The sequence below is a fragment of the Salvelinus fontinalis genome, chromosome 23 (assembly GCF_029448725.1).
Source record: "Salvelinus fontinalis isolate EN_2023a chromosome 23, ASM2944872v1, whole genome shotgun sequence".
Lineage (NCBI taxonomy): Eukaryota > Metazoa > Chordata > Actinopteri > Salmoniformes > Salmonidae > Salvelinus > Salvelinus fontinalis.
Window position 1 is genome coordinate 43868629 of NC_074687.1, and position 26632 is coordinate 43895260.

The 26632-nt window shown below is 42.6% G+C and overlaps 1 protein-coding gene across 3 annotated transcripts in view; it reads right to left on the reverse strand.

Moving 5' to 3' along the window:
- The window catches only part of LOC129821382 (histone deacetylase 4-like), a 268758-nt gene that overhangs the window by 219617 nt on the left and 22509 nt on the right, over positions 1-26632 (reverse strand). For all 3 annotated transcript variants that reach the window (XM_055879007.1, XM_055879008.1, XM_055879006.1), the window contains exon 2: positions 25937-26184. In XM_055879007.1, coding sequence (XP_055734982.1) covers positions 25937-25958 — 22 coding nt within the window. In that variant the 5' untranslated portion in view covers positions 25959-26184. The remainder of the gene's footprint in view (positions 1-25936; positions 26185-26632) is intronic.

The following is a 26632-nucleotide window of genomic DNA, read 5'->3' on the forward strand; positions in this document are numbered from 1 at the left end:
GAATTATTGTCAAAATAGACTATTTGTACAGTTTGTGTCAGGCCTGGTCTGCACTAAATCATATAGAGAGAGGTTATCTACATTTTGAAATAAATACTTGTAAGCATTTTTACATTGTCACAGAAGTAACAATCTTTGTCAATCCAATAGCCCGCGTTGTCTGGGTTTTGAAATACTTTATGATTGTTGTCCTTTTGGACACATTTTTTATTAAACATATTTATATGTAAATAATATTTATAAGTATAATATAATATACTTGGTACATTTTGATTGAGAAATGTAGTCAAATGTACTAAAATGTAAATACTCTAGGGTTAATAATTTTTGATAGTGAGTGTCTTCACACAATGGAAGACAAAATGAGTGTTATTCCTATTGACATGAATGTGGTATCATAGTAAAGAAGAGGTGTGCTCTTTAAAACTAAGTTAACTTGTAATCGTCATTTGTTCTTTGATCTATGTCTGTTTGAAATGTGTGAGAAAATGAGAAAATGTTGTATTTATTAAGGATCACCATTAGCTACTCCCGAGGCAGAAGCTACTCTTCCTGGGGCCGGCAAAATTGTAAAAACCTTACAAAACATTCATTACAGAATTCACAACACACTAAGGGGTCTAAAGGGTTAAAACATGCAAATGACGCACAACTCAACCCAATTGCAACAGAGGGGTATACTACAAAGCAGGATCAATGACTTAAGAGGTGGTCTGTTGTGTACAGTCGACAGCTGCTATATCGTGGAGGGTCATCGAGATGTGTAGTCTTTAGGTCCGGGATGCAGGGCTGAAGAGGGGCACTTTATTAGAGCGTAAACTATGGTCAGATCAGTGAGAAGGAGGCTCAACAATTGCCCTCTGAGCAGGTTTGTGAGTGTGCGCTTTTGTTTGGGAGTCTATGTGTGTGTCTGAGTGAGAGAGAGAGTGAAAGAGAGCGGAGAGAGAAAGCCTTACTTGTCTATAAATAGCTGCATTTCACCCCCCACTGCTCCAGCAACCGGAGCAGCTCTCAGCACGCCCTCTCTCGTTCACTCTCTCCCATTCTGCCCCCCTTCTATCTCCAGTCCCTCTACACTTAACTCTTTCGGACCTGGTCCGCTCCCACACAAATAGGGCGCTCTACCACCACAGTGAAGCTGCTATAGGTTAATCAAGAAGGAGGGTCTGGGACGAAGAGGGGATGGCCACAGGGATGGTTTCGTGGCTATAGCGCTAATGGTTGGTAGCCAATGGATGGATAAGGTAGTTAGCGATGGAGTGTCGCTAGCTCAGTCTGTGGCCCTGGGAGTCAGGTGGTCCATTCTCATCAGGTTAAATTGTAGTGTGTGTGGTGGTGGTGGGGGGTAAACATGGTATAAGAACACGTTGCGTGTTGCCAGTTCTAGTAAACCTAGCTTAATTTGACCCGAAAACAGTGATGTGTGTGTAGTCAGAGGTAAAAACATGTCAACACATGAACACAAGTAATTGGGGAAAAAGTGAGCAAGAGAGACAAAGAGAAAGAGAAATTAACTCAAATAACTACTATTCCCTCTTCAGCCGAGTCATTCATCAACCCACTGGTTGAGAACCCTTTCCAGACACCAGTGTTGGCACGAGGTTAGCGGACCCACGGTCTCCCCAAAGTGACGTTTCTCATTAGCCGGCACCACCTCCGCTAGAGGAACCCCCGTTAGCTCATTTATTTAGCTAGCGTCTAACGTGAGAGTGTGGGCGGTTGACAAACCCTTCCACAAGTCTGACGTGTTGCCTCATTGTACAATATGTAAACATTTAAAATGTTGTTTCTCCTTTTGACAAGTTCCGCTAGTATCTGCCCATTTCACTCTGTCAAAATGTTTTCTCTTGTTTTGTGCCAACTGGACACAACCCAGGTGTGTATGACTTCACACCATGTCGGTCAAGAGAAGTCAAGTTTCTCAGTATCTGGGATACTGTAGTTGCTCTTATTTCAGAACTGCCTGAGACCAGCGAAGATGTCTCCCTCTTCTACTTTGTCTATGAAAAAGTGCACATTATGCCAAATCGCAGTGACATGACTGCATCTCTATGTTTATGAATGACGGCCCAATTGCCTGATGGGAAACAAACTAGGGGGGGCACGGTAGGATTGTTCTCTAGCTAAGCAGGACTTGTAAAGCTATTTTTCTATCTCAGGTGAAACTATTCCCGACGATCCTATTGATTTGCACCAGTGGTTGTGAGAAGACAAAATGTCCACTGGACATAATTCGGAACTTCATGCACTTTGTCCAAAAAAGTCCCCAAATGACCTTGGGGGAAAACAAGCCATTAGATCAGGTATATCTAAACATTCCATGAGGGGAGCACAAGATGTAGCCTATAGGTAACTTTCTACTAGGAATTCAGCATTAAACATCAACAATCTAAACCCCTGAATCCTTGCTTCTCAGAACTCGGAGGTGCCGTTCGCTGCTCTCTTTTACTGCTAACCCAGTAAAAACTTAGCATGTGGCATCTTAATAACGTCCTCTTCTGGTTGTACATCGGTTTTCTGGTTGGGAAGATCTCGTATGGTTGAGAAGACGTCATAAAGACAATTTTAATCCGTTTCTGTCTGCTGGGAACCATGGAAACAAGTCAAAAGGCAATTCCAGAAACACATAGCCTTGGTGATGGTAGCTGAGCAATGAGCATCAGCGCTGACGTCCGAGGTGGCCTGTTTGTTTGTTTGGATGATGCACGTCCCAGATTATAATACGTCACAATCCATGGGAGAGATGATAAGAGGTAATCTGGTAAAGAGCAACAATGACCGAGGCTGAACCAGCTGTCTTACCCAGATTGACAGAGAAAAGGCCTGAGAGGAGAGCTTACCCCAGGCTCAACTCAGGGCAGTATATTACAGGCAGGGCAGGCAGAGACTTGGGCAGCTAAAATGTGTCAGTGGTCAATGTGGACTGATCCAAAGGCTTGGCCAAATGGGGTCAGGGTCCTGACATGGTCCCCCGGTTCAGTCACTGTGACTACACAGGCCTGGTTTTCTTTACGCTGGCAGGGAACTGATTGATTATTGCCACGGATTGGCCAATGCACTAAAATACATAGTCATGGATTTAAAGATTTGTAACTCTTTTTAGGCTATATAATTATATGCTACAGAACTGGAAGAATATATAGAAAGGCCATATGACATGAAAACCCTTTCACATCCTCATGGCACAACAAAAGGCCTTGATCAGCTTAGGGCTCAAATCATACAGTACCACGGTTAGGTAAGTGGATCAGACTGAGGCTTAGTGGCAGTACTCTCATTAACATTGTCCCTCTCTGGCATCTCACCATCAGGTAACACACTGCCTAATGGGGTTGGGAGATCACTTTAACTAGAGAGACAGAGAGAGAGAGAGTGAGAGAGAGAGAGTATTGTTTTGTCAAACTTTTGTGAGTGTAATGTTAACGGTTCATTTCTGATGATCTATTTCACTTGCTTTGGTAATGTAAACATGTGTTTCCCATGCCAATAAAGCCCTTTGAATTCAAAGGTCACAAGACAACAGTGGCGCTCCCATGGACACGGGGGGTCCGCTGAAGCGGGTCCTTTGCTGTTGTTCAGAGATTGATTTGCACTTTTCGCACCAAAGTACGTTCATCTCTAGGAGACAGAACACGTCTCCTTCCTGAGCGGTATGACGGCTGCCTCGTCCCATGGTGTTTATACTTGCATACTATTGTTTGTACAGATGAACGTGGTACCTTCAGGTTCTCATGGATGAACCAGACTTGTGGAGGTCTCCAATTTTTTTTCTGAGGTCTTGGCTGATTTCTTTTGATTTTCCCATGATGTCAAGCAAAAAGGCACTGAGTTTGAAGGTAGGCCTTGAAATACATCCACAGGTACACCTCCAATTGACTCAAATGATGTCAATTAGCCTATCAGAAGCTTCTAAAGCCATGACATAATTTTCTGGAATTTTCCAAGCTGTTTAAAGGCACAGTCAACTCAGTGTATGTAAACTTCTGACCCAATGGAATTGTGTTACAGTGAATTATAAGTGAAATAATCTGTCTGTAAACAATTGTTGGAAAAATGACTTGTGTCATGCACAAAGTAGATGTCCTAACCTGTAGTTAGGAAAACTGTAGTTTGTTAGCAAGAAATTTGTGGAAAGGTTGAAAAACTAGTTTTAATGACTCCAACCTAAGTGTATGTAAACTTCCGACTTCAACTGTGTATACAAACACAACACATGAAAATCATGCTTTTGATTGCACTGGGCCTTTAATTGTAAACTTCCCTTTTGGCAAAGCAGTGCTTTGAGTGTTCGCTAAATTCATTAAAAAGACAATATGCCTGCTTGATTTATCCTCCAATGAGATTAGCTGAATGGAATATTATGGAAAACTGTGGGAGGGACAATTACTAAGCAGTATGATCTCAACTCCACAGTCAGCTCCATTGTTCTCCAGGGGCCGCAAGTATGGCCCCCAGAGGTTTTGTATAGTGTGGTCCCATTCGTATTATGACTTCATATGCATCTTTCTATTAAGGATTTTTTTTTCCACAGCAGAGGATGAATGAGAACCAAAATACTTTTGTGATGTTGAAATGCATCGACTCAAGATATGAGGGAACGCTATTTCTATCCCTCAAGCAAATAGATTGATACATTTTAAGAAAAAAAATTAAGAAACTAAATGTGAGGCACCCGTTAAAGTTATCATGCCAAAAAAGAGCTCCAAAATAAGGCTAAATGTTCAATTTCTGAAGTCACCTCCTTGCTTAACTTCAATAATATTGAAGCAGCTTGTTAAACCTCTCCACGGAATTATATAAATTAACATCATGGAGCATTTTCTTTGGCCTTTGCCCCAGTGAATGACGACTCCTCTGGGACGGGTGGCAGAGGTTAAGCCCCTCTTTGAAGATTACGCTTCGCTTTCCAGTCGCCTGGTCCAGAGACTAGCCAGCCACTGTAATCCACCGCTGCAGGCATTTGATAGCTCCCAGAGCAAGTCATTATTACAGCTGCTGGTTAAAAAGAAAGAAAGAGAAAGATAGGGAGTTCGAGTGACAGAGAGAGTAACACGTGAAGAGAAATGGAGAAAGGTGATGGAGTATTGGGGGGAGGGGTGGGATTTAAGGAGCAGAAACCTAATGAGGGTGACCCAGTGATAGATGAACTGTTTGTCTCTTGATGACGAAGAGGATAAATATGATTTTGAAAAGACATCAAACTGATGTAAACTCTCTCTCTCTCTGGGCTATTATGAGTAACTACACTACATCTACACCATGGATGGGCATCTTTGATTGGGGTAGGGATCACAAAAATACAGAACTCATCATGAGGGGTTGCAGTGGCTCATGGGTCTGCGTAACCACTTCCACCCAGGGGGGTAATTCGACCATGCTGGGCGCTAGAATGACTAACCAATATTTTAAAAATGTAGCTGACACGGGCTAATTGAGTGACTGCTGATGCACAACAAAATTTTGTAATTGCACCTTGTTTATTATATTATTCTAACTCTCAAAAGTTAGAAGTCCCCGAACTGTTAAATTTTTATTTAACAGCTCTACAAAAGGGTGACAGCCAGTCGCACATCCCTGATCTACACTACTATATTGTAAGCTACTATCTCAAAATGAATAACAATATACTACAACAATAACCGGAGTACAAAACATTGGGAACGCCTTCCTAATAATGAGTTGCACACCCTTTTGCCCTCAGAACAGCCTCAATTCTTCGGGGCATAGACTACAAGGTGTCGAAAGCGTTCCACAGGGATACTGGTCCATGTTGACTCCAATGCCTCTCACAGTTGTGTCACGTTGGCTGGATGTCCTTTGGGTGGTGGACCATTCTTGATACACACAGGAAACTGTTGAGCGAGAAAAACCCAGCAGCGTTGCGGTTCTTGACACACTCAAACCGGTGCGCCTGGCACCTACTACCATACCCAATTCGAACGCACTGAAATCGTGCGTCTTGCCCATTCACACGCAATGGCACACATACACAATCCATGTCTCAATTATGTCAAGGCTTAAAAATCCTTCTTTAACCTGTCATCTCCCCTTCATTTACACTGATTGAAGTGGATTTAACAGGTAACATCAATAAGGGATCATAGCTTTCACCTGAATTCACCTGGTCAGTCTATGTCATTGAAAGAGCAGTTGTCCGTAATGTTTTGTTAACATCACATGCTTATATCATATGCTTATATCACATCAGGTTGGTGGTGTCATAATTGGGGAGAACGGGCTTGTGGTAATGGCTGGAGCAGAATGGGTGGATAGGTATCAAGTACATCAAACACAAGGTTTCCATGTGTTTGATGCCATTCTATTTGCGCCGTTCCAGACATTATTATGAACCGCCCTCCCCTCAGCAGCCTCCACTGGTGAATACAGTGCATTCTGAAAGTAGTCAGACCACTTCCCTTTTTCCACATTTTGTTACGTTACAGCCTTATTCTAAAATAGATGTTTTCCCCCTCATCAAACTACACACAAAACCCCATAATGACAAAGCGAAAACAGGTTTTTAGAAAAGTTTGCTAATTTATTAAAAAAAGAAAAAACATAACTTATTTACATAATTATTCAGACCCTTTGCTATGAGACTCGAAATTGAGCTCAGGTGCATCCTGTTTCCATTGATCATCTGTGAGATGTTTCTATAACTTGATTGGGGACCACTTGTGGTAAATTCAATTGGTTGGACATGATTTGGAAAGGCACATACCTGTCTATATAAGGTCCAATAGTTGACAGTACATGTTGGAGAAAAAAACAAGCCATGAGGTCGAAGGAACAGATCTGGGGAAGTGGCCAAGCCAGAGCCTGGACTTGAACCCGATCGAACATCTCTGGAGAGACCTGAAAATAGCTGTGCAGCGACGCTCCCCATCCAACCTGACAGAGCTTAAAAGGATCTGCAGAGAAGAATGGGAGAAACTCCCCAAATACAGGTGTGCCAAGCTTGTAGCGTCATACCCAAGAAGACTCTGGGCTGTAATCACCAAAAACGTGTTTTCGCTTTGTAATTATGGGGTACCGTGTGTAGATTGAATTATTTCATATATTTTAGAATAAGGCTGTAACGTAACAAAATGTGGGGAAAGCAAAGGGGTTTGAATACTTTCCAAATGCACTGTATCAGCTGTCTTTGCCAAAACCTTTCCATAGGTAACAATTAGCCTCATCATCTCCATTATAATTTCACACCTACAACGGCCACTGTTTCATCTCCCATACCCCCTTTTTTGTATTTGACCAAAGCACAACAAAAACGCAACAAAAAAGCATTAGAAGCAACACTTGACTTTCTCTTTGGTTTTTGTGAGCAAATGCAATTTGAAAAGAAAAGCCATTTGTAAAACACAATCTAAAGTTCAAGTATCTTCTTAATGTCATAAAGGGAGCTCACGGTGTTGTGACATCACAAAATCATGCTGCTCAAAATGATACCGGTCTTGTGGTAACAGTGATTCCCCCAAGTTATTAAAACACTGAAGGTAAAGTATCAAAGTCCTACAAGAAAGATGATAAACCAACTGGTAATTAAGTAGAAGCATTCCCTTGTGTTTAATATTGCCGAGTGAGATTACAGGAGGGGGTGTTTGCTATCCGTTGTTCACGCTCCTGTTTCCTGTAAGAAGATTAGTCGTCCTTCAAAGTCTCAGCCATTTTCTCTCTGATATGGAATAATCTCGGGATAAATCTGCACTTTCCACAAACTTGACATGAATTATTTACAACCATCTGCCACAGAATGAGAGTCAGAACAGGACTCAAGGGGCTTAATGAACCGTCATTCTCTTATCCCCCAAGCTGACTCTTCTACAGTGTACTCTCTCCGAAAGACCTGGGCACCCATTGCTGATGGGGAGCAGGTGGAACATTGAGTTTGATTATTATTTATTTTATTTCGGTGTCATACACCAGTTGGCGCCCAGCCCATATGAGCTTATAACATATGGCATTGGTAGTAGAAGTGGGATCCTACACAAAGGGAAGAGGCAATGTTATTTGGGGTAATAACAGTACAGCTACTTCACAATGTATCCACACCAGCCTGCTCATACCTCATCATGAGTAGGGCTGCGAGGGCCTTTAACTAGGGCTGGTTTTGGCCTCTCTTCTTAGCACGGCCCCCTCTCAGTGTTTGTGTTCCAGTCAAGGGAGTCTCCCTTCATGACGATTTATTGACACAAGATCCCTCCAGCTTGGCCTGCCAGCAATTACTCGCGGCGGGAGAGTGGAGAGTAGAGAGTAGGGCCCGGCTCAGACATGTGCGTCTGTGCGCGCATACTGGCTCGACTTGAGTTAGCTTGACCTTGCCAAGGCTGCAACCAGTTACAACACACCAAGCAAAACGTACATGTCACCCAGTCAGGCATAGCCACCCAAGTCTAAAACGGACAAAGGCCCCTCAGTGGAGACTGGTGCGGTTGAAGATGTAGAGAATATGTTGCGATTTCAGACCAACATAGGACTGTATCAGAAGTGGGAAAGGATTAACTCTAAAGAAGTGGACAAGGTTTCCACATTCTCTCGAGCAGACCAGTGCATCATCTTGGCTCCTAGGGGAAACAACCTGTTGACTAAGGAATGGCTGTTCAAATCAAAGACCATCCTGGTAACCTTAGGAATAGTTATGTGACACTTCATCCAATATTCAACAATGTCAGCAAAGACCTGCATTCTAATGGGTCATACAGTAGTCAGAGGTCTGTAGAGAATGGACTGTGTTGTCCAATTTGATCTCATTGCTGTGCTAACCTGTATTGGTCAAAGTTAACATCCACAGCAGTTCTGACCCATTGTTGTAGGGAATGGATCACCTGTTCGGTATAAGGTTTTATACCTGATCAGGGTTCCGAACGACCAATATTTAGTCGCATTTTACCACCCTTTGACTTGAAGGTGCGAGTTACATTTTTGAATGGTTGCATTAGTGCAAGCTGCACATTCTACATGGTTACCTCACTCGAAATATCCTATTTTTCAGGAGCCTAAGAACATGATTTGGTCAAACAGTTTGCTAAAGTGCATTATAGAGGTCGGCATGGACAATTAATTAGGGCCAATTTCAAGTTTTCATAACAATCGGTAACCAGCATTTTTGGACGCCAATTACATTGCATTTCATGAGGAAACTGCGTGGCAGGCTGACCACCTGTTACGCGAGTGCAGCAAGGAGACAAGGTAAGTTGCTAGCTAGCATTAAACGCATCTTATAAAATACAATCAATCTTAACATAATCACTAGTTAACTACACATGGTTGATGATATTACTAGCTTAACTAGCTTCCTACGTTGCATATACTCAATGCGGTGCTTGTTAATTTATCATCGAATCACAGCCTACTTCGACAAACGGGGGATGGTTTAACAGATGCGCATTTGCGAAAAAAGCACAATCGTTGCACGAATGTACCTAACCATAAACATCAATGCTTTTTTAAAAATCAATACACAAAAGTATATATTTTTAAACCTGCATATTTAGTTAAAATAAATTCATGTTAGCAGGCAATATTAACTAGGGAAATTGTGTCACTTCTCCTGCGTTCATTGCATGCAGAGTCAGGATATATGCAACAGTTTGGGCTGCCTGGATCGGTTCCGTATTTCACTGAAAGAATAAATGTTTTGGTTTTTGAAATTATAGTTTCAGAATTTTTTTTTTTTTTTAACTTGTATTTAACTAGGCAGGTCAGTTAAGAACAAATTCTTATTTTCAATGACGGCCTAGGAACAGTGGGTTAACTGCCTTGTTCAGGGGCAGAACAGCTTTTTACCATGTCAGCTCGGGGATTCGATCTTGCAACATTTTGGTTACTAGTCCAACGCTCTAACCACTAGGCTACCTGCCACCCCAAAATTTTCCCATAGGCTCGTATTTCTGCGTGTTTATTATAATTAAGTCTATGATTTGATATTTGATAGAGCAGTCTGACTGAGCAGTGGTAGGCAGCAGCAGGCTCGTAAGCATTCATTCAAACTTTACTGCGTTTGCCAGCAGCTCTTAGCAATGCTTGAATCACAGCTCTGTTTATGACTGGATGTAATGTTCAGACATTCACAGAAGTAGCTTCAGCATAACACAAGCATCCACACTGGAAAAACGTAGGCTACATTTGTCCTAGCACTAACTGAGGAAAGATTGACTTAACACAAGTGGACATATTTGTATAACTCTCGCTGACAAACTACAATATGAATTAGCTAATAGAAATTACTATTTATAATTAATCAGGGGTGAGCTCACCAGTGATCGAAATAATTGACACTCTCTAGTACTCCGAAGATGGGTAGTTTCAGCTCGCTGCCAAGCTTTTTTCCCCCACACAGAAACCAAAGATAAGAGGAGACAAGATGAGTTTGGTCCGTTTATAGTATGCGTGTTCGGGGGTGGGGAGGGTCGTCTACCATCGTTCACATCCCACCTCTCATTTCCGGGAAGTCCTCAAAAAAATTGTGAACCCTTACTCACCTCATTTTGTTATAACGTCTTTGGTCCAACAGACGATTATGTGAAACCCAGAATGCATTGTATGTCAACAAACATGGCTACACACAGCTGGAATTAGCTTAGCTCATAATCAGTACAACCTTCAAAAAAGTATTTTACACACATATGTGCCCATTACAATCTATGCAAGAATAGGAATGCATGATTTGTCACCCTAATTGAAATCATGTGAATAAAACAGTAGATATATAAATATTTACCACACAAAATATTTTCTGATATTGATTTATTGATACAAGTGGCGCCACTCTGAGCCATTCAGTGTTGTTGTTTATGTATGTAGCTAGTGAGCTAATCTGTAGCATTAGCAATGTCTTTCAAAAGGAATGTGGAAATTCTGGAGATTTATTTTAATTTTTTTCTGACAATGAGTCTGATTGTTGTTTATGTATGTAGCTAGTGAGCTAATCTGTAGCATTAGCAATGTCTTTCAAAAGGAGACAAGTCACAAATGTGGAAATTCTGGAGATTTTTTTATTTTATTTTTTTATTCTGACAATGAGTCTGATTATGAAAGTCAGGAATCAGATTCTGACAGTGAGGAGCTGCCCCTCAACCTTGTAGCCATTGAGAACCCTGAATCTTAGGATCCCTTGTCCACTGACAAAGTCCCAGGTCCCTTTGAAGATGCTGTTAGTGATGGAGGCAGACAGACAGTGGATGAAGTACAGGAGTTCTGTGGTAGCTGGAAGGCTGCCAGTCATTTCACCCCTCCTGGCCCTGCTGTTTCACCCCTCCTGGCCCTTTGACGAGTCCCAGTCTGGAGTGCAACGCCCCTTGCCATTTCCAACTCAGGCAGAGTTCTTCAAGTTGTTTCTGACAGAGGAGCTGGTGGGAGACATCATAGAGGAGACCAATCGCTATGCCTTGGAGCTACAGGAGAAGAGAGCCAGGAGTGGGGGGTAAACTCGCTAAATGGGTGACAACCACAATTAGTGAAATATATACCTTCCTGGTGACAGTCCTCCTCATGGGGATAGTAAAGAAGAACTCCTGGAGAGAATACTGGAGCACAGATCCTGTTTGCAACTCCCTTCTTTGCAACCCTCTTATCCCAAAACCGCTTTCATGTTCTGCTGCGATGATTGCATTTCGTCAACAACGCTACTGCCATCCTAAACGACCCCGTTATACAAAATAAGAAATGTCAACAGCTGGCAGTAAAGTGGCATGACAAACGAGACGTCCATGTCCTCTCCACTGTCCATACAGCAACCATGTCGGCCACAGGGAAGGTGGACCACCTGGCGGGAGAGAGAAAAATCAAACCAGACTGCGTGCTTGACTATAACCTCAAGATGGGGGCAGTGGATAAGGCGGACATGATAAACAGCTTTGTGGAATGCACTCAGAAAATGACCAAGTGGTATAAGAAGATATTTTTCCAGGGTAACTTCAAAATACAACAAGCCAATACTTCTCTGACGCAATTAGCATTGTTTTTCAGAGCTAGTAGAATAATGGCTTAAGAGAGTGTGAACGATGCTGAATGGGTGTAGACAAAGAGCTCTCCAGCAGGTGTTCCAGATCAGTCATGGGACATTTTCTCAAAAGTGGGGTTACATATTTATCAACTTTCAAAGCAGAATTACTTTCCCAATGTTCCTCAACTGTAGTGTATGATATAACATGTTCTAGCTCTGAGTCTATTTCAAATTTTGCTACATAAGACCGAATTGAGCCAGTCAGTCACATATTGAGTTGCACCCTTGCCTTTTGCCCTCAGAACAGCCTCAATTCGTTGGGGTATGGACTCTACAAGGTGTTGAAAGCGTTCCACAGGGATTCTGGCCCATGTTGACTCCAATGCCTCTCACAGGTGTGTCAACTTGGCTGGATGTCCTTTGGGTGGTGAACCATACTTTTTTTTCTTTTTTTTCTTCTTTTTTTAGAAATGTATCCCCTTTTCTCCCCAATTTTCGTGGTATCCAATCGCTAGTAATTACTATCTTGTCTCATCGCTACAACTCCCGTATGGGCTCGGGAGAGACGAAGGTCGAAAGCCATGCGTCCTCCAAAGCACAACCCAACCAAGCCGCACTGCTTCTTAATACAGCGCGCCTCCAACCCGGAAGCCAGCCGCACCAATGTGTCGGAGGAAACACCGTGCACCTGGCCCCCTTGGTTAGCGCGCACTGCGCCCGGCCCGCCAGAGGAGTCGCTGGAGCGCGATGAGACAAGGATATCCCTACCGGCCAAACCCTCCCTAACCCGGACGACGCTAGGCCAATTGTGCGTCGCCCCACGGACCTCCCGGTCGCGGCCGGCTGCGACAGAGCCTGGGCGCGAACCCAGAGACTCTGGGAGGCCCCCGGTGGACCATTCTTGATACACACGGGAAACTGTTGAGCATGAAAAACCCAGCAGCATTGCAGTTCTTTACACACTCAAACCGGTGCACCTGGCACCTACTACCATACCCCGTTCAAAGGCAGTTAAATATTTTGTCTTGCCCATTCACCCTCTAAATGGCACACATACACAATCCATGTCTCAATTGTCTCAAGGCTTAAAAATCCATCTTTAACCCGTCTTCTCCCCTTCATCTACACTGATTGAAGTGGATTTAACAAGTGACATCAATAAGGGATCATAGCTTTCACCTGGTCAGTCTATGTCATGGTAAGAGCATGTGTTCATAATGTTTTGTCCACTCAGTGTATGTGCGTGCACATAAAGATGTAGGTAAATTCACCTCTATTTTAACAATAAAATTTAACAGCCTAATTGACTACCCGAAATGTATGACAATCACTGGATTAGGGTGCACATCAATTCCTGCTTAAACATGTTAGATGAAACAATTTATTTCTTGAATACCATCTCAGAAGTCTATTACACTTTTCAATAAATCACGATAAGAAAAAAATCCTATTGCGTGACGCCACAAAAACAATTGGTGCAACCAAATTATGGCCTGGTGCCACCGACTGAAAACGTTAGTGGGACCAGTGCCACCAGGGGAAAATGTTAGACTGGAGCCCTGCTGTCTCAGTTTGGTAAATGTTACAACTGGAATGAATGTAATAAATTAAATGCCATTGAAAAAACTATGACACTGCTAGTTAGAAAAGCTTTTGGTTAATTCTCCCTGGGAGTGCATTCCTGCTGCATGCCAGTGTGATGACGCAACGGTGAAAAGAAGCAGAAAATGACATACGTAAGATTGCCGACATGCAAAATCCAATCCGGCCAGACAAATTCTTTGAAGGCTTTTAATATCTTCAGGGAAAAGCAACTTAACCGGTCCTCAGCCAAAGCTGTCTGTCTTCAGACAGTGAAGCAAAATAAACACCAGGGGGAAAAAATATCAGAACTCATATGAAACATACCGTGGCCTCCTTCCACAAACTATTTACATAACCAAACTTACAATGGGAAGGAAAAAAAGGTTGGAACCACTCGACCAGAGAGAGAGAGAATGTAATAGATAACTTCAGCCAGTATTCATGGGCATTTGGAGGTGTTGTATGGGACTGCTGTGTCCAGGCTGACGCATAATCCAAGAATAATCCGTAACCTGAGCAAGGTCACGCCAGCGTCCCAGAATGCCATGGCCTGCGCTGTGCCAACAGCACGGCCATAATCAAGCAGTGCCTGTGACCTTAGCGTGTTGAACATATGGGGTGAGACACAATTGGCCTTTCATGGGGAACGCAGCAGGACGCTCGTAAACAACTTTGATTAGTGTATTTAAGAGAGATACGGGTAATTACAGTTTTGTGATGAAACCAGCATTATGGAAAAATGATGTTTTTTTGAATGAAATAAACCCATTAATTTATCATCCATGTTTAAAAATATATACATTTGCCAAGGGTGTTGCAAAGATATAGTAATTCAAACTGGTGATGCTCGGTATTGGATTGGCCGCTCGACACATTGTCCGCAACAGAGACATGACTGAGCAGTAAAAACGTTTGACATTTGCGTAAGGGTGGCTCAACTCTTGGGCTGTGTTTTGTTGGCATGTCTCAACCAAAGCTCATGCTGTTGTTGAATGAGTGAGTTCAACATCCTACAGTGGGTGTGGTTGGAGCTATTGGCTATTGCAATTCTAGCATAAGAACACTGGACATAAGAGAGAGAGAGGGTATGATGAATACCTAAAAGCTCGCCACAACCAGACAAAATCACTTTTTATTTGTCCTCTACGAGTCCCGTTAGGACATCAGAACATCGTTCTTACAGAAATGTGGTATAAAAAACCTTAGGCAATTGAAAACAAACTGAACTCAATAACTAATCCTGCAATAAAGTCTCTTTGGTTAGGGCACTGTACCGACAACTTCTTCAAACAAAAAACTCATAAAACAATGCTATACAAAAGCAAAAAATGAAAGCAAAAAGTGACACTGGAGAACATTCACTTGAGGGCAAAACCATCTTGGGCTGCAGGTCCCTGTATGACTTCAACAAATGATTCAGTCTATGTGATGCAGCTTAGTAGAGGCTGCCTTCTAGGAAGAATGGGAAAGATGATGGTGCAAGTCTAATGCTGTATCCCGCTATAGCCTTGGTATTGTGAGCCTTGGTATTTGGGGCTATATGCAAAGCCACATTGGTTCAATTCCTTGTCTCTCCTACCAAAATGCTAAAACCAGAGTCCACTATTCTGAGGGGTCAGACAGCTGTTTCAACCTGTAAAGGCTTCATTGTTTGTAGTTAGACAGGTGCTCAGGGGGAAAGTACTAGGATAGACCAAATAACATTACTATGAAATCCGATTTTTTTTTGTTGATACTGTCGCAAAGCTAACTAAAAAGCAGCATTCCCCAAGGGCTTTCACTTCAGCAGTAATAAATTCATGAACTTCTTTGAGGAAAAGATCATGATCATTAGAAAGCAAATTACGGACTCCTCTTTAAATCTGCGTATTCCTCAAAAGCTCAGCTGTCCTGAGTCTGCACAACTCTGCCAGGACCTAGGATCAAGAGAGACACTCAAGTGTTTTAGTACTATATCTCTTGACACAATGATGAAAATAATCATGGCCTATAAACCTTCAAGCTGCATACTGGACCCTATTCCAACTAAACTACTGAAAGAGCTGCTTCCTGTGCTATGTTGAACATAATAAACGGCTCTCTATCCACCGGATGTGTACCAAACTCACTAAAAGTGGCAGTAATAAAGCCTCTCTTGAAAAAGCCAAACTTTGACCCAGAAAATATAAAAAACTATCGGCCTATATCGAATCTTCCATTCCTCTCAAAAAATATGAAAAAGCTGTTGCGCAGCAACTCACTGCCTTCCTGAAGACAAACAATGTATACGAAATGCTTCAGTCTGGTTTTAGACCCCATCATAGCACTGACACTGCACTTGTGAAGGTGGTAAATTACCTTTTAATGGCATCAGACCGAGGCTCTGCATCTGTCCTCATGCTCCTAGACCTTAGTGCTGCCTTTGATACCATCGATCACCACATCCTTTTGGAGAGATTGGAAACCCAAATTGGTCTACACGGACAAGTTCTGGCCTGGTTTAGATCTTATCTGTCGGAAAGATATCAGTTTGTCTCTGTGAATGGTTTGTCCTCTGACAAATCAACTGTACATTTCGGTGTTCCTCAAGGTTCCGTTTTGGGACCACTAATGTTTTTCACTATATATTTTACCTCTTGGGGATGTCATTCGAAAAACATAATGTTAACTTTCACTGCTATGCAGATGACACACAGCTGTACATTTCAATGAAACATGGTGAAGCCCCAAAATTGCCCTCGTAGAAGCCTGTGTTTCAGACATAAGGAAGTGGATGGCTGCAAACGTTCTACTTTTAAACCTGGACAAAACAGAGATGCTTATTCTAGGTCCCAAGAAACAAATAGATCTTCTGTTGAATCTGACAATTAATATTGATGGTTGTAAAGTCGTCTCAAATAAAACTGTGAAGGACCTCGGCATTACTCTGGACCCTGATCTCTCTTTTGACGAACATATCAAGACTGTTTCAAGGACAGCTTTTTTCTATCTACGTAACATTGCAAAAATCTGAAACTTTCTGTCCAAAAATGATGCAGAAAATTAATCCATGCTTTTGTTACTTCTAGGTTAGACTACTGCAATGCTCTACTTTCCGGCTACCCGGATAAAGCACTAAATAAACTTCAGTTAGTGCTAAATACGGCTGCTAGAATCCTGACTAGAACCAAAAAAATGTGATCATATTACTCCAGTGTTAGCCTCCCTACACTGGCTTCCTGTTAAGGCAAGGGCTGATTTCAAGGTTTTACTGCTAACCTACAAAGCATTACATGGGCTTGCTCCTACCTATCTTTCCGATTTGGTCCTGCCGTACATATCTACACATACGCTACGGTCACAAGACGCAGGCCTCCTAATTGTCCCTAGAATTTCTAAGCAAACAGCTGGAGGCAGGGCTTTCGCCTATAGAGCTCCATTTTTATGGAATGGTCTGCCGACCCATGTGACAGACGCAGACTCGGTCTCAACCTTTAAGTCTTTACTGAAGACTCATCTCTTCAGTGGGTCATATGATTGAGTGTAGTCTGGCACAGGAGTGGCTCTGGAGCAACGAACCGCCCTTGCTGTCTCTGCCTGGCCGGTTCCCCTCTCTCCACTGGGATTCTCTGCCTCTAACCCTATTACAGGGGCTGAGTCACTTTCTTACTGGTGCTCTTTCATGCCGTCCCTAGGAGGGGTGCGTCACTTGAGTGGGTTGAGTCACTGATGTGATCTTCCTGTCTGGGTTGGCACCCCCCCCCCCTTGGGTTGTGCCGCGGCGGAGATCTTTGTGGGCTATACTCGGCCTTGTCTCAGGATGGTAAGTTGGTGGTTGAAGATATCCCTCTAGTGGTGTGGGGGCTGTGTTTTGGCAAAGTGGGTGGGGTCATATCTTTCCTGTTTGGCCCTGTCCGGGGGTATCATTGGATGGGGCCACAGTGTCTCCTGACTCCTCCTGTCTCAGCCTCCAGTATTTATGCTGCAGTAGTTTATGTGTCGGGGGGCTAGGGTCAGTTTGTTATATCTGGAGTACTTCTCCTGTCTTATCCGGTGTCCTGTGTGAATTTAAGTATACTCTCTCTAATTCTCTCTTTCTCTCGGAAGACCTGAGCCCTAGGACCATGACTCAGGACTACCTGGCATGACGACTCCTTGCTGTCCCCAGTTCACCTGGCCGTGCTGCTGCTCCAGTTTCAAATGTTCTGCCTGCGGCTATGGAACCCTGACCTGTTCACCGGACGTGCTACCTGTCCCAGACATGATCTGCTATGAAAAGCCAACTGACATCTACTCCTGAGGTGCTGACTTGCTGCACCCTCGACAACCACTGTGATTATTATTATTTGACCATGCTGGTCATTTATTAACATTTGAACGTCTTGGCCATGTTCTGTCATAATCTCCACCCGGCACAGCCAGAAGAGGACTGGCCACCTCTCATAGCCTGGTTCCTCTCTAGGTTTCTTCCTTGATTTTGGCCTTTCTAGGGAGTTTTTCCTAGCCACCGTGCTTCTACACCTGCATTGCTTGCTGTTTGGGGTTTTAGGCTGGGTTTCTGTACAGCACTTTGAGATATCAGCTGATGTAAGAAGGGCTATATAAATACATTTGATTTGATTTGATTAGATTATGACAGGACTATGAGGCCAAAAAAATTAAGAAGGTTTGCCTGCAAAACACCCTGACAATGAAGACCCATCAGCAAAACCAATAAAAACAGGGAAAGTTTACAAATTAAAGAATATTATTCTCTGTTAAAAGATAACCTGTCACTGAACTGTGGAAGTGGGTTTTGGACAAACTCATAAAAAAATTGTCAAATGTGTGAGAAATGTATGTCAACAGGGATCCACGATGTGGTTAAATACATGTGTAAGACAGATAGGCCGCTAAAAGACTGGAATCCCCAACAAACTATACTGAACAAAAATATAAATGCAATATGTAAAGTGTTGGTTTCATGTTTCATGAGCTGAAATAAAAGATCCCTACATTTTCCATACGCACTAAGGTTATTTCGCTCCAATTTTGCAAACAAATTTGATTACAGCCCTGTTAATAAGCATTTCTCCTTTGCCAAGATAATCCATCCACCTGACAAGTGTGTCATATCAAGACGCTGATTAAATAGCATGATCATTACACAGGTGCACCTTTTGCTGGGGACAACAAAAGGCCACTCTAAAATGTGCAGTTGGCATGCTGACTGCAGGGATGTCCACAATAGCTGTTGCCTCCAACGTTGTTTTTAGGGAATTTGGCAGTACGTCCAACCGGCCTCACAACTGAAGACCACCTGTAGGGCGTCGTGTGGGCGAGCGGTTTGCTAATGTCAACATTGTTAACAGAGTACCTCATGGTGGCGGTAGGGTTAAGGTATGGACAGGCATAAGCTACTGACAAACACAAATGCATTTTATCAATGGGAATTTGAATGCACAGAGATACCGTGATGATATCCTGAGGCCCATTGTCATGCTATTCATCTGCCTCAATCACCTCATGTTTCAGCATGATAATGCACGGCCCCATGTCCCAAGGATCTGTACACAATTCCCGGAAGCTGAAATTGTCCCAGTTCTTCCATGGCCTGCATACTCACCAGACATGTCACCCATTGAGCCTGTTTGGGATGCTCTGGATCGAAGTGTACGGCAGCGTGTTCCAGCTCTTGCCAATATCCAGCAACTTCGCACAGCCATTGAAGAGGAGTGGCACGACATTCTACAGGCCGCAATTAACAGCCTGATCAACACTAACTGAAGGAAATGTGTCCCGCTACATGTGGCAAATGGTGGTCACACCAGATACGGACAGGTTTTCTGATCCACGCTCCTAATTGTTTTAAGGTATCTCTATTCCTCTATTCCATAGATTGAGCCTAAAGAAATTATTTCAATTGACTGATTTCCTTATATGAACTGTAACTCAGTAAAATATTTGAATTTGCTTCATATTGCTTTTATATTTTGGTTAAGTATAGAAAAAAAATATAAACAGTTGAAGTCGGAAGTTTACATACACTTAGGTTGGTGTCATTAAAACTCGTTTTTCAACCACTCCACAAATTTCCTGTTGACAAACTATAGTTTTGGCAAGTCGGTTAGGACATCTACTTTGTGCATGACACAAGTAATTTTTCCAACAAATTGTTTACAGACAGATTATTTCACCTATAATTCACTGTATCACAATTCCAGTGGGTCAGAAGTTTACATACACTAAGTTGACTGTGCCTTTAAACAGCTTGGAAAATTCCAAAAAAAGATGTCATGGCTTTAGAAGCTTCTGATAATTGACATAATTTGAGTCAATTGGAGGTGTACCTGTGGATGTATTTCAAGGCCTACCTTCAAACGCAGTGCCTCTGCTTGACATCATGGGAAAACAAAAAGAAATCAGCCAAGACCTCAGAAAAAAAAGAAATGACCTCCACAAGTCTGGTTCATCCTTGGGAGCAATTTCCAAACAGCTGAAGGTACCACATTCATCTGTACAAACAATAGTACACAAGTATAAACACCATGGGACCATGCAGCCATCATACCGCTCAGGAAGGAGATGCGTTCTGTCTCCTAGAGATGAACGTACTTTGGTGCGAAAAGTGCAAATCAATCCCAGAACAACAGCAAAGGACCTTGTGAAGATGCTGGAGGAAACAGGTACAAAAGTATCTATATCCACAGAAAAACGAGTCCTATATCGACATAACCTGAAATGCCGCTCAGCAAGGATGAAGCCTCTGCTCCACAACCGCCATAAAAAAGCCAGACTACGGTTTGCATCTGCACATGGGGACAAAGATCATACTTTTTGGAGAAATGTACTCTGGTCTGATGAAACAAAAATAGAACTGTTTGGCCATAATGAACATCGTTATGTTTGGAGGGAAAAGGGGGAGACTTGCAAGCCGAAGAACACAATCCCAACCGTGAAGCACGGGGGTGGCAGCATCATGTTGTGGGGGTGCTTCACTGCTGGAGGGACTGGTGCACTTCACAAAATAGATGGCATCAGGAGGCAGGAAAATGATGTGGATACATTGAAGCAACATCTCAAGACATCAGTTAAGAAGTTAAAGCTTGATCGCAAATGGGTCTTCCAAATGGACAATGACCCCAAGCATACTTCCAAAGTTGTGGCAAAATGGCTTAAGGACAACAAAGTCAAGGTATTGGAGTGGCCATCACAAAGCCCTGACCTCAATCCTATAGAAAATGTGTGGGCAGAACTGAAAAAGTGTGTGCGAGCAAGGAGGCCTACAAACCTGATTCAGTTACACCAGCTCTGTCAGGAGGAATGGGCCAAAATTCACCCAACTTATTGTGGGAAGCTTGTGGAAGGCTACCCGAAACGTTTGACCCAATTTAAAGGCAATGCTACCAAATACTAATTGAGTGTATGTAAACTTCTGACCCACTGGGAATTTGATGAAAGAAATAAAAGCTGAAATAAATCATTTTCTCTACTATTATTCGGACATTTCACATTCTTAAAATAAAGTGGTGATCCTAATGGAATTTTTTACTAGGATTACATTTTAGGAATTGTGAAAAACTGAGTTTAAATGTATTTGGCTAAGGTGTATGTAAACTTCCGACTTCAACTGTAATAGCAGCATTATTTTGGTTGATGTTGTCTCAAGCCAGTGGGGTTACTAACATTCTCCATCAACAATATGGGCAAAATTGACAATGAAAGAGGTGGGAATGTTGTTCCCTTGTCATATAATTGCAACATTTACTATCAATACAGAATAAAAAATGGATTGTATTTTGGCAATTACATTTCGTGTTTTCGTGTTGCACGCACTGCAACAGACTTACCAGTCTCCGAGCCCTACAGGATATATTGCGATCCAAAATGACACCCTATACCCTATATAGTGCTATGTAGGGAAAAGGCTGCCGTTTGGGACACATCTTATTTTTCCAGTGAGGAAGTGGGGATCATTGCAGTCACAGTGGTTGACGACACAGATACTGCAGAGAGCCCAAGAACCTCCTGTTGCTTTCTGATACATGAATCCAAAATAGCTTCCGGCCAAAACAACATTCCCCTCATCTGTGTGGGGCTCAGAAAGAGAGCCTGACAACAACCCATCAGCCTTTTGATTTAAATAAATACATGTGGTATTTACTAACACAGACACCTCCCAGCCTTGAGTGTGCAAACTGTGGAAATGTAAGATTATGACACCCTACAAAGCTGTCTCCTGAGTGGCGCAGCGGTCTACTAAGGCACTGCTTCTCAGTGCTCAAGGTGTCATTACAGACCTTGGTTTGATTCCAGGCTGTATCACAACCGGCCTTGAGAGTCCCATAGGGCGGCACACAATTGGCCCAGCATCGTCTGAGTTTGGCTGAGGTAGGCCTTCATTGTAAATAAGAATTTGTTCTTAACTGACTTGCCTAGTTAAAGGTAAAATAAATATAAAAGCGGAGATACCATTTCTCCATTTCAGAGTAGTGAGAGGGATTATTGCCTGTTTCCCGTGTGAGAAGGCAGCGCCTCGATTAATAAATCCTTAAGACTACTAAATTAGGGTGCCACTAATGCTGCTTCCCGCATGCTTGGTTTATGTTCCCAAAAGAGGCTTTCCCAAGCAGTCTGGCACGGGGACAGATTTACCAGAGGGGAGGCGCAAGCACTCTAGGATGATGATGATGATGATAGGTGTCTAGATCTATCTGTTTTGTACATGTAATCAAAAGAGAATGACAGTCGATCAGACAGGCAGACGAATAGCTCGACCTCCCCCCTCGTGAGACAACCAGGATCATTGGGGTCAAGTGTTGGTTGGGTGATTCCTGCTGGATCATGGATGCTGAAATGGTTGGGGATCCCTGGCTGAAAGTGTGTGCTCTCTCAGATCTAATTTCTTTAAGAGGATTAGCATGCCTGGGGCAGCAGAGGGTGAAACCCAGGGCCACAGGTCTCCAACCAGATCCATGGAGAGGGGAAATCTATTTACATTGTTTGATCACAGGATTAGTGGGGCACCACCACCAGAGTCTCGCTCCCTCTCTCTCGGAGTCCATGGGCTAACAGGCCTGCTGATCAGGGAACTTTGGTCAAAGTCTCATAAAGTAGTCATGTTGATTTCGTGGTCAATTTACCATTTCTTTGTGGATTTTGATATGTTCTTGGGGTCATTGACCTGCTGGAGGATCCACTTGTGGCCCAGTTTCACCCTCCTGGTAGAGGCAACCAGGTTTTTGGCTAAAATGTCCTGGTATTGGTAGAGTTTATGACGCTGTTGACCTTAACAAGGGCCCCAGGGGCCTCATTTATCAATATTGCGTGGAAACTATTCTAAAATACTACTTACGAATGGAATGTATAATGTTCATACTCATAGAAAGTGTGATTTACCAAACAATACTACAAGCATCACACCCACACCGGTAGAAGGTAACCATTGATAAATACCATTTGTTCTCAGCCTCAGTGCTCATGCACGACCTTGGCTGTTTGCATTTAGAAACACCCCCAATTAACCATATATAGTCAAAATCATCACTTTAAAGCCAGTGGGGAATATTCAACGCCGTACCATGAAAAACATTGCAGAAAATAAACATAGCTACAAAGAGGACCATTAAGTTAATTCAGCAATGGAAAATATACTTTGAATGAGTACGCAACACTCACCAATAAGCCATCCATCCTCAACAGTGACAAGTAAAAAAAATTGGGAAAAAATAACATAGCCACAAAGAGGACCATTAAGTTGACCAGTAAACTTTTTTTTTAAAGCGCATAGCTTCAAAGAGGACCCTTAAGTTGCTTTAGCAATGGCAAATATACTTCAAATGAGTAGGCGACACTCACCAATAAGCCATCCATCCTCAGTGACCAGTCAAGTTTTGGGGGTAAAAAATAACATTGCTACAAAGAGGTCATTAAGTTGACCAGTAAAAATGTTTTGGAAAAAAATAACTGGTAAATGGTTTGAAAGTTTGTTTTGCTGATGGTTCCATCCCAAAAATTTGCTAATCGAGGGCTGTCAGATGCCGATTGGCAAACTCCCGCTGAAAAGTGCCCATTGCCAAAAACCCAAGGGTGGATAACACTTGGATGTGCACCGGAATGGCGTGTGTTTGCCTTTTTAAAGTAGGTCGCAAAGGGTCGCAAAAAATCTATAAGATTGGTTTTGGAAAACCATAGTTTATGAGCTAATCTGTACTATCCGCAAAAAAAAGTCCCACCGGTCTCTAAAAATGCGCTCTCTGTGTAATGCAGCATGTGCCAAATCCGCCCGAACAAAGCAAGATCAGCCTCTCATTAGATTTCTCATTATCTCAGTCTTTTAATAGTACTTCAACAATGGTTTCACTTTCACACGTACCTCTAATTTAACAAATTACTGTACTTTATATGGATTATTATCGTAGCAAATGCACTGATGTGGTCAAATTATATGCCTGCATCAATTCATTTCAGACATTTTCAACATATTTTTCTCCATTCTACACTTGACAAGCAGTTCCCTTATCCCACCACTTGGCACTGTGCGTACCCATGGTCATATGCACACTCTCAAGCAAATGTTCATTTCGATAAATCTCACACTTTGCGTGGAAATGAATCCATGCATGGTTTACGCACAGATTTGTGCATACGCATGACTGATAAATGAGGCCCCAGGACCAGTGGAAGCAATACAGCCCCATAAATTCAAAGACGCCAAACACACCGTTGGTTTGCATGGCCAAAGACCTCTGTTTTTGTCTCATCTGACCATAGCACTCCATGGTCCACTTGGTTCCAATCCAAGTGCCATTGCCGTTTCGCAAACTCCAGGCGTTTACATTTGTTGGTGACTTGCTCTCTCTGGCAAATCTTCCAAAGAGCCTATTGGCATGGAGGTTTTTGTCATTCTCCAACTGTGGCCCTTGAATTTTTCTTTCCCTCCCGAACCATCTTCCTCACTGTGTGTGGGGACAAGATACAATTGTCCTCTACCAGGAACGTTTTTACCCATTGCCTGATTTATGACGCTCCACTTCTTATGTACCATTTTCACTTTGAAAGAAAACAAGGGGGTAGTTCAAAATTTATTCCAGAATAATTCCCCAAAAAGTGAATATTTTTTTAACTCAGCAAGTCAGTTAAGAACAAATTCTTATTTACAATGACGGCCTACCGGGGAACAGTGGGCAGAACGCCAGATTTATACCTTGTCAGCCAGGGGTTTTGATCCAGCAACCTTTTGGTTACAGGCCCAACAATCTAACCACTAGGCTACCTGCTGCCCCTGTGTTTTTCTCACTTGGGGTTTGAGATGATTCAGATCCAAGAACAGAGATTTTTTTTTATTTTACTAGGCAAGTCAGTTAAGAACAAATTCTTATTTTTAATGGCGGTGTAGGAACAGTGGGTTGTCAGCTCGGGGATTCGATCTTGCAACCTTTCGGTTACTAGTCCAACGCTCTAACCACTAGGCTACCTGCCGACTCTTAAAGAACAATGCTTGTTGGCTTCGTCTGCTCTGTTTGTTTAAGGCAGCTGTAACATTAGGTTGCAAGTGACTTTCACTTCTTCTCCAGCTCTGGGGCAGCAGGGTGATTCGAATAGGCTGGATTAGCGCAAAGACTCACCTTGCCCAGAAGGCTAGCCCAAGGCGGCTAAGGGCTCAACCCCCTTGTCTTCATTCAAAGTGAAAACATTTCACAAGGAGTGGGGTGGCATAGGGTCACCACTGACCTGTGGATTCCTGCTTTAAACAGATTCACTTTTTTTTTATAGAATGTTAATGCAGATTTTATTTTGTTCAATTTTTTTTATAAGAATCTTTAGGGTGCCAATAATTGACTCTTATCTTTTTGAGAATTGTTTTTATTACTTGTTAAACAAAATACATTGCTCTGAGCAATTGTATTAGTATAAAATAATATAATTTTCAAAAAATGTTTGCATAAAATATAGCTCATGTGTATTATTTATTTCATGGTCCTTTTTATCTTTATCAAGGGTGCCAATAATTTGAGGTGACTGTACATTCCATCATATCAACAGATACATGTCACATTTTGGCCAGAGAAACACACAACATGCCATACAATCTTTATGTTATGCAGTTAATTCATTCCGTTTAGTGAGAATCCTTCCCAGCTGTCTCTCTAACCATAAGGCCTGTCACCTACAGCAGCCAAAGATCTGACTCCACCTCAGGCGAGGCAAACAAGCTAATTAATGGCAGCTCCTCAAACACCAGAGAGTTGACATAAGGACACCAGCGATAAAAAAGCAATATCAATCTAATTCAACTCAAGTGGGAAGAGGTTCAAAAGCGTTTGGTTTGATGTAGCACAAGATTTGACAACCTTGGTCTGCTGGTACTGCAGGGTGTTGTTCTAACCAGGCAGTTTTCCATTGCAAAACATTTTTACTACAGTGTGCACGAATTAACACGACCCAGCACTGGTCAACCAGACAAACTCTTACCTAGGCGACTGTAGGAATCCATTGTTGGGGTACCATTCCTGAGAAGACGGATGAAGAGGATGAGGAAGACGGCCTCAGTACTCCTCTGGGGGGGTGTAAGTTGAACACCATCGACTGTCCGGCTGGATGAACACTGCAAGGGACAATATGATGAGGGAGGAGGAGGAGGGAGCGTCTCAAGGGCTCATTCTAGACAACACAGCTTTCAGGTGGTTGTAGTTGGCTTGCTTCTCCACCATGAATTCAACCTGTCAAGGCACATAAATACTCAAGTTTAAATGAGGTTGGTCATATGTGGACCAAATATGCTCCCATACAATTCAAAGTTTAAGAATACTATATAGGCTATTTAACAGTGTACAAAACATTAGGAACACCTTCCTAATTTTGAATTGCACCTCCTTTTGACCTCAGAACAGACTCAATTCGTCAGGGCATGGACTCTACAAGGTGTCAAAAGCTTTCCACAGGAATGCTAGCCCATGCTGACTCCAATGCGGAAGTGGATTTCACAAGTGACATCAATCAGTGATCATATCTTTCACCTGGATTCACCTGGTCAATCTATGTAATGGAAAGGGTATGTTTGGTACACTGAGTGTATATACCATTTAGAATGTAAAAATGTATTCCGTAACAAACAAATATCAACATACTAGGCCCACCCATACTGAGAATGCGTCATGTAATGCACAA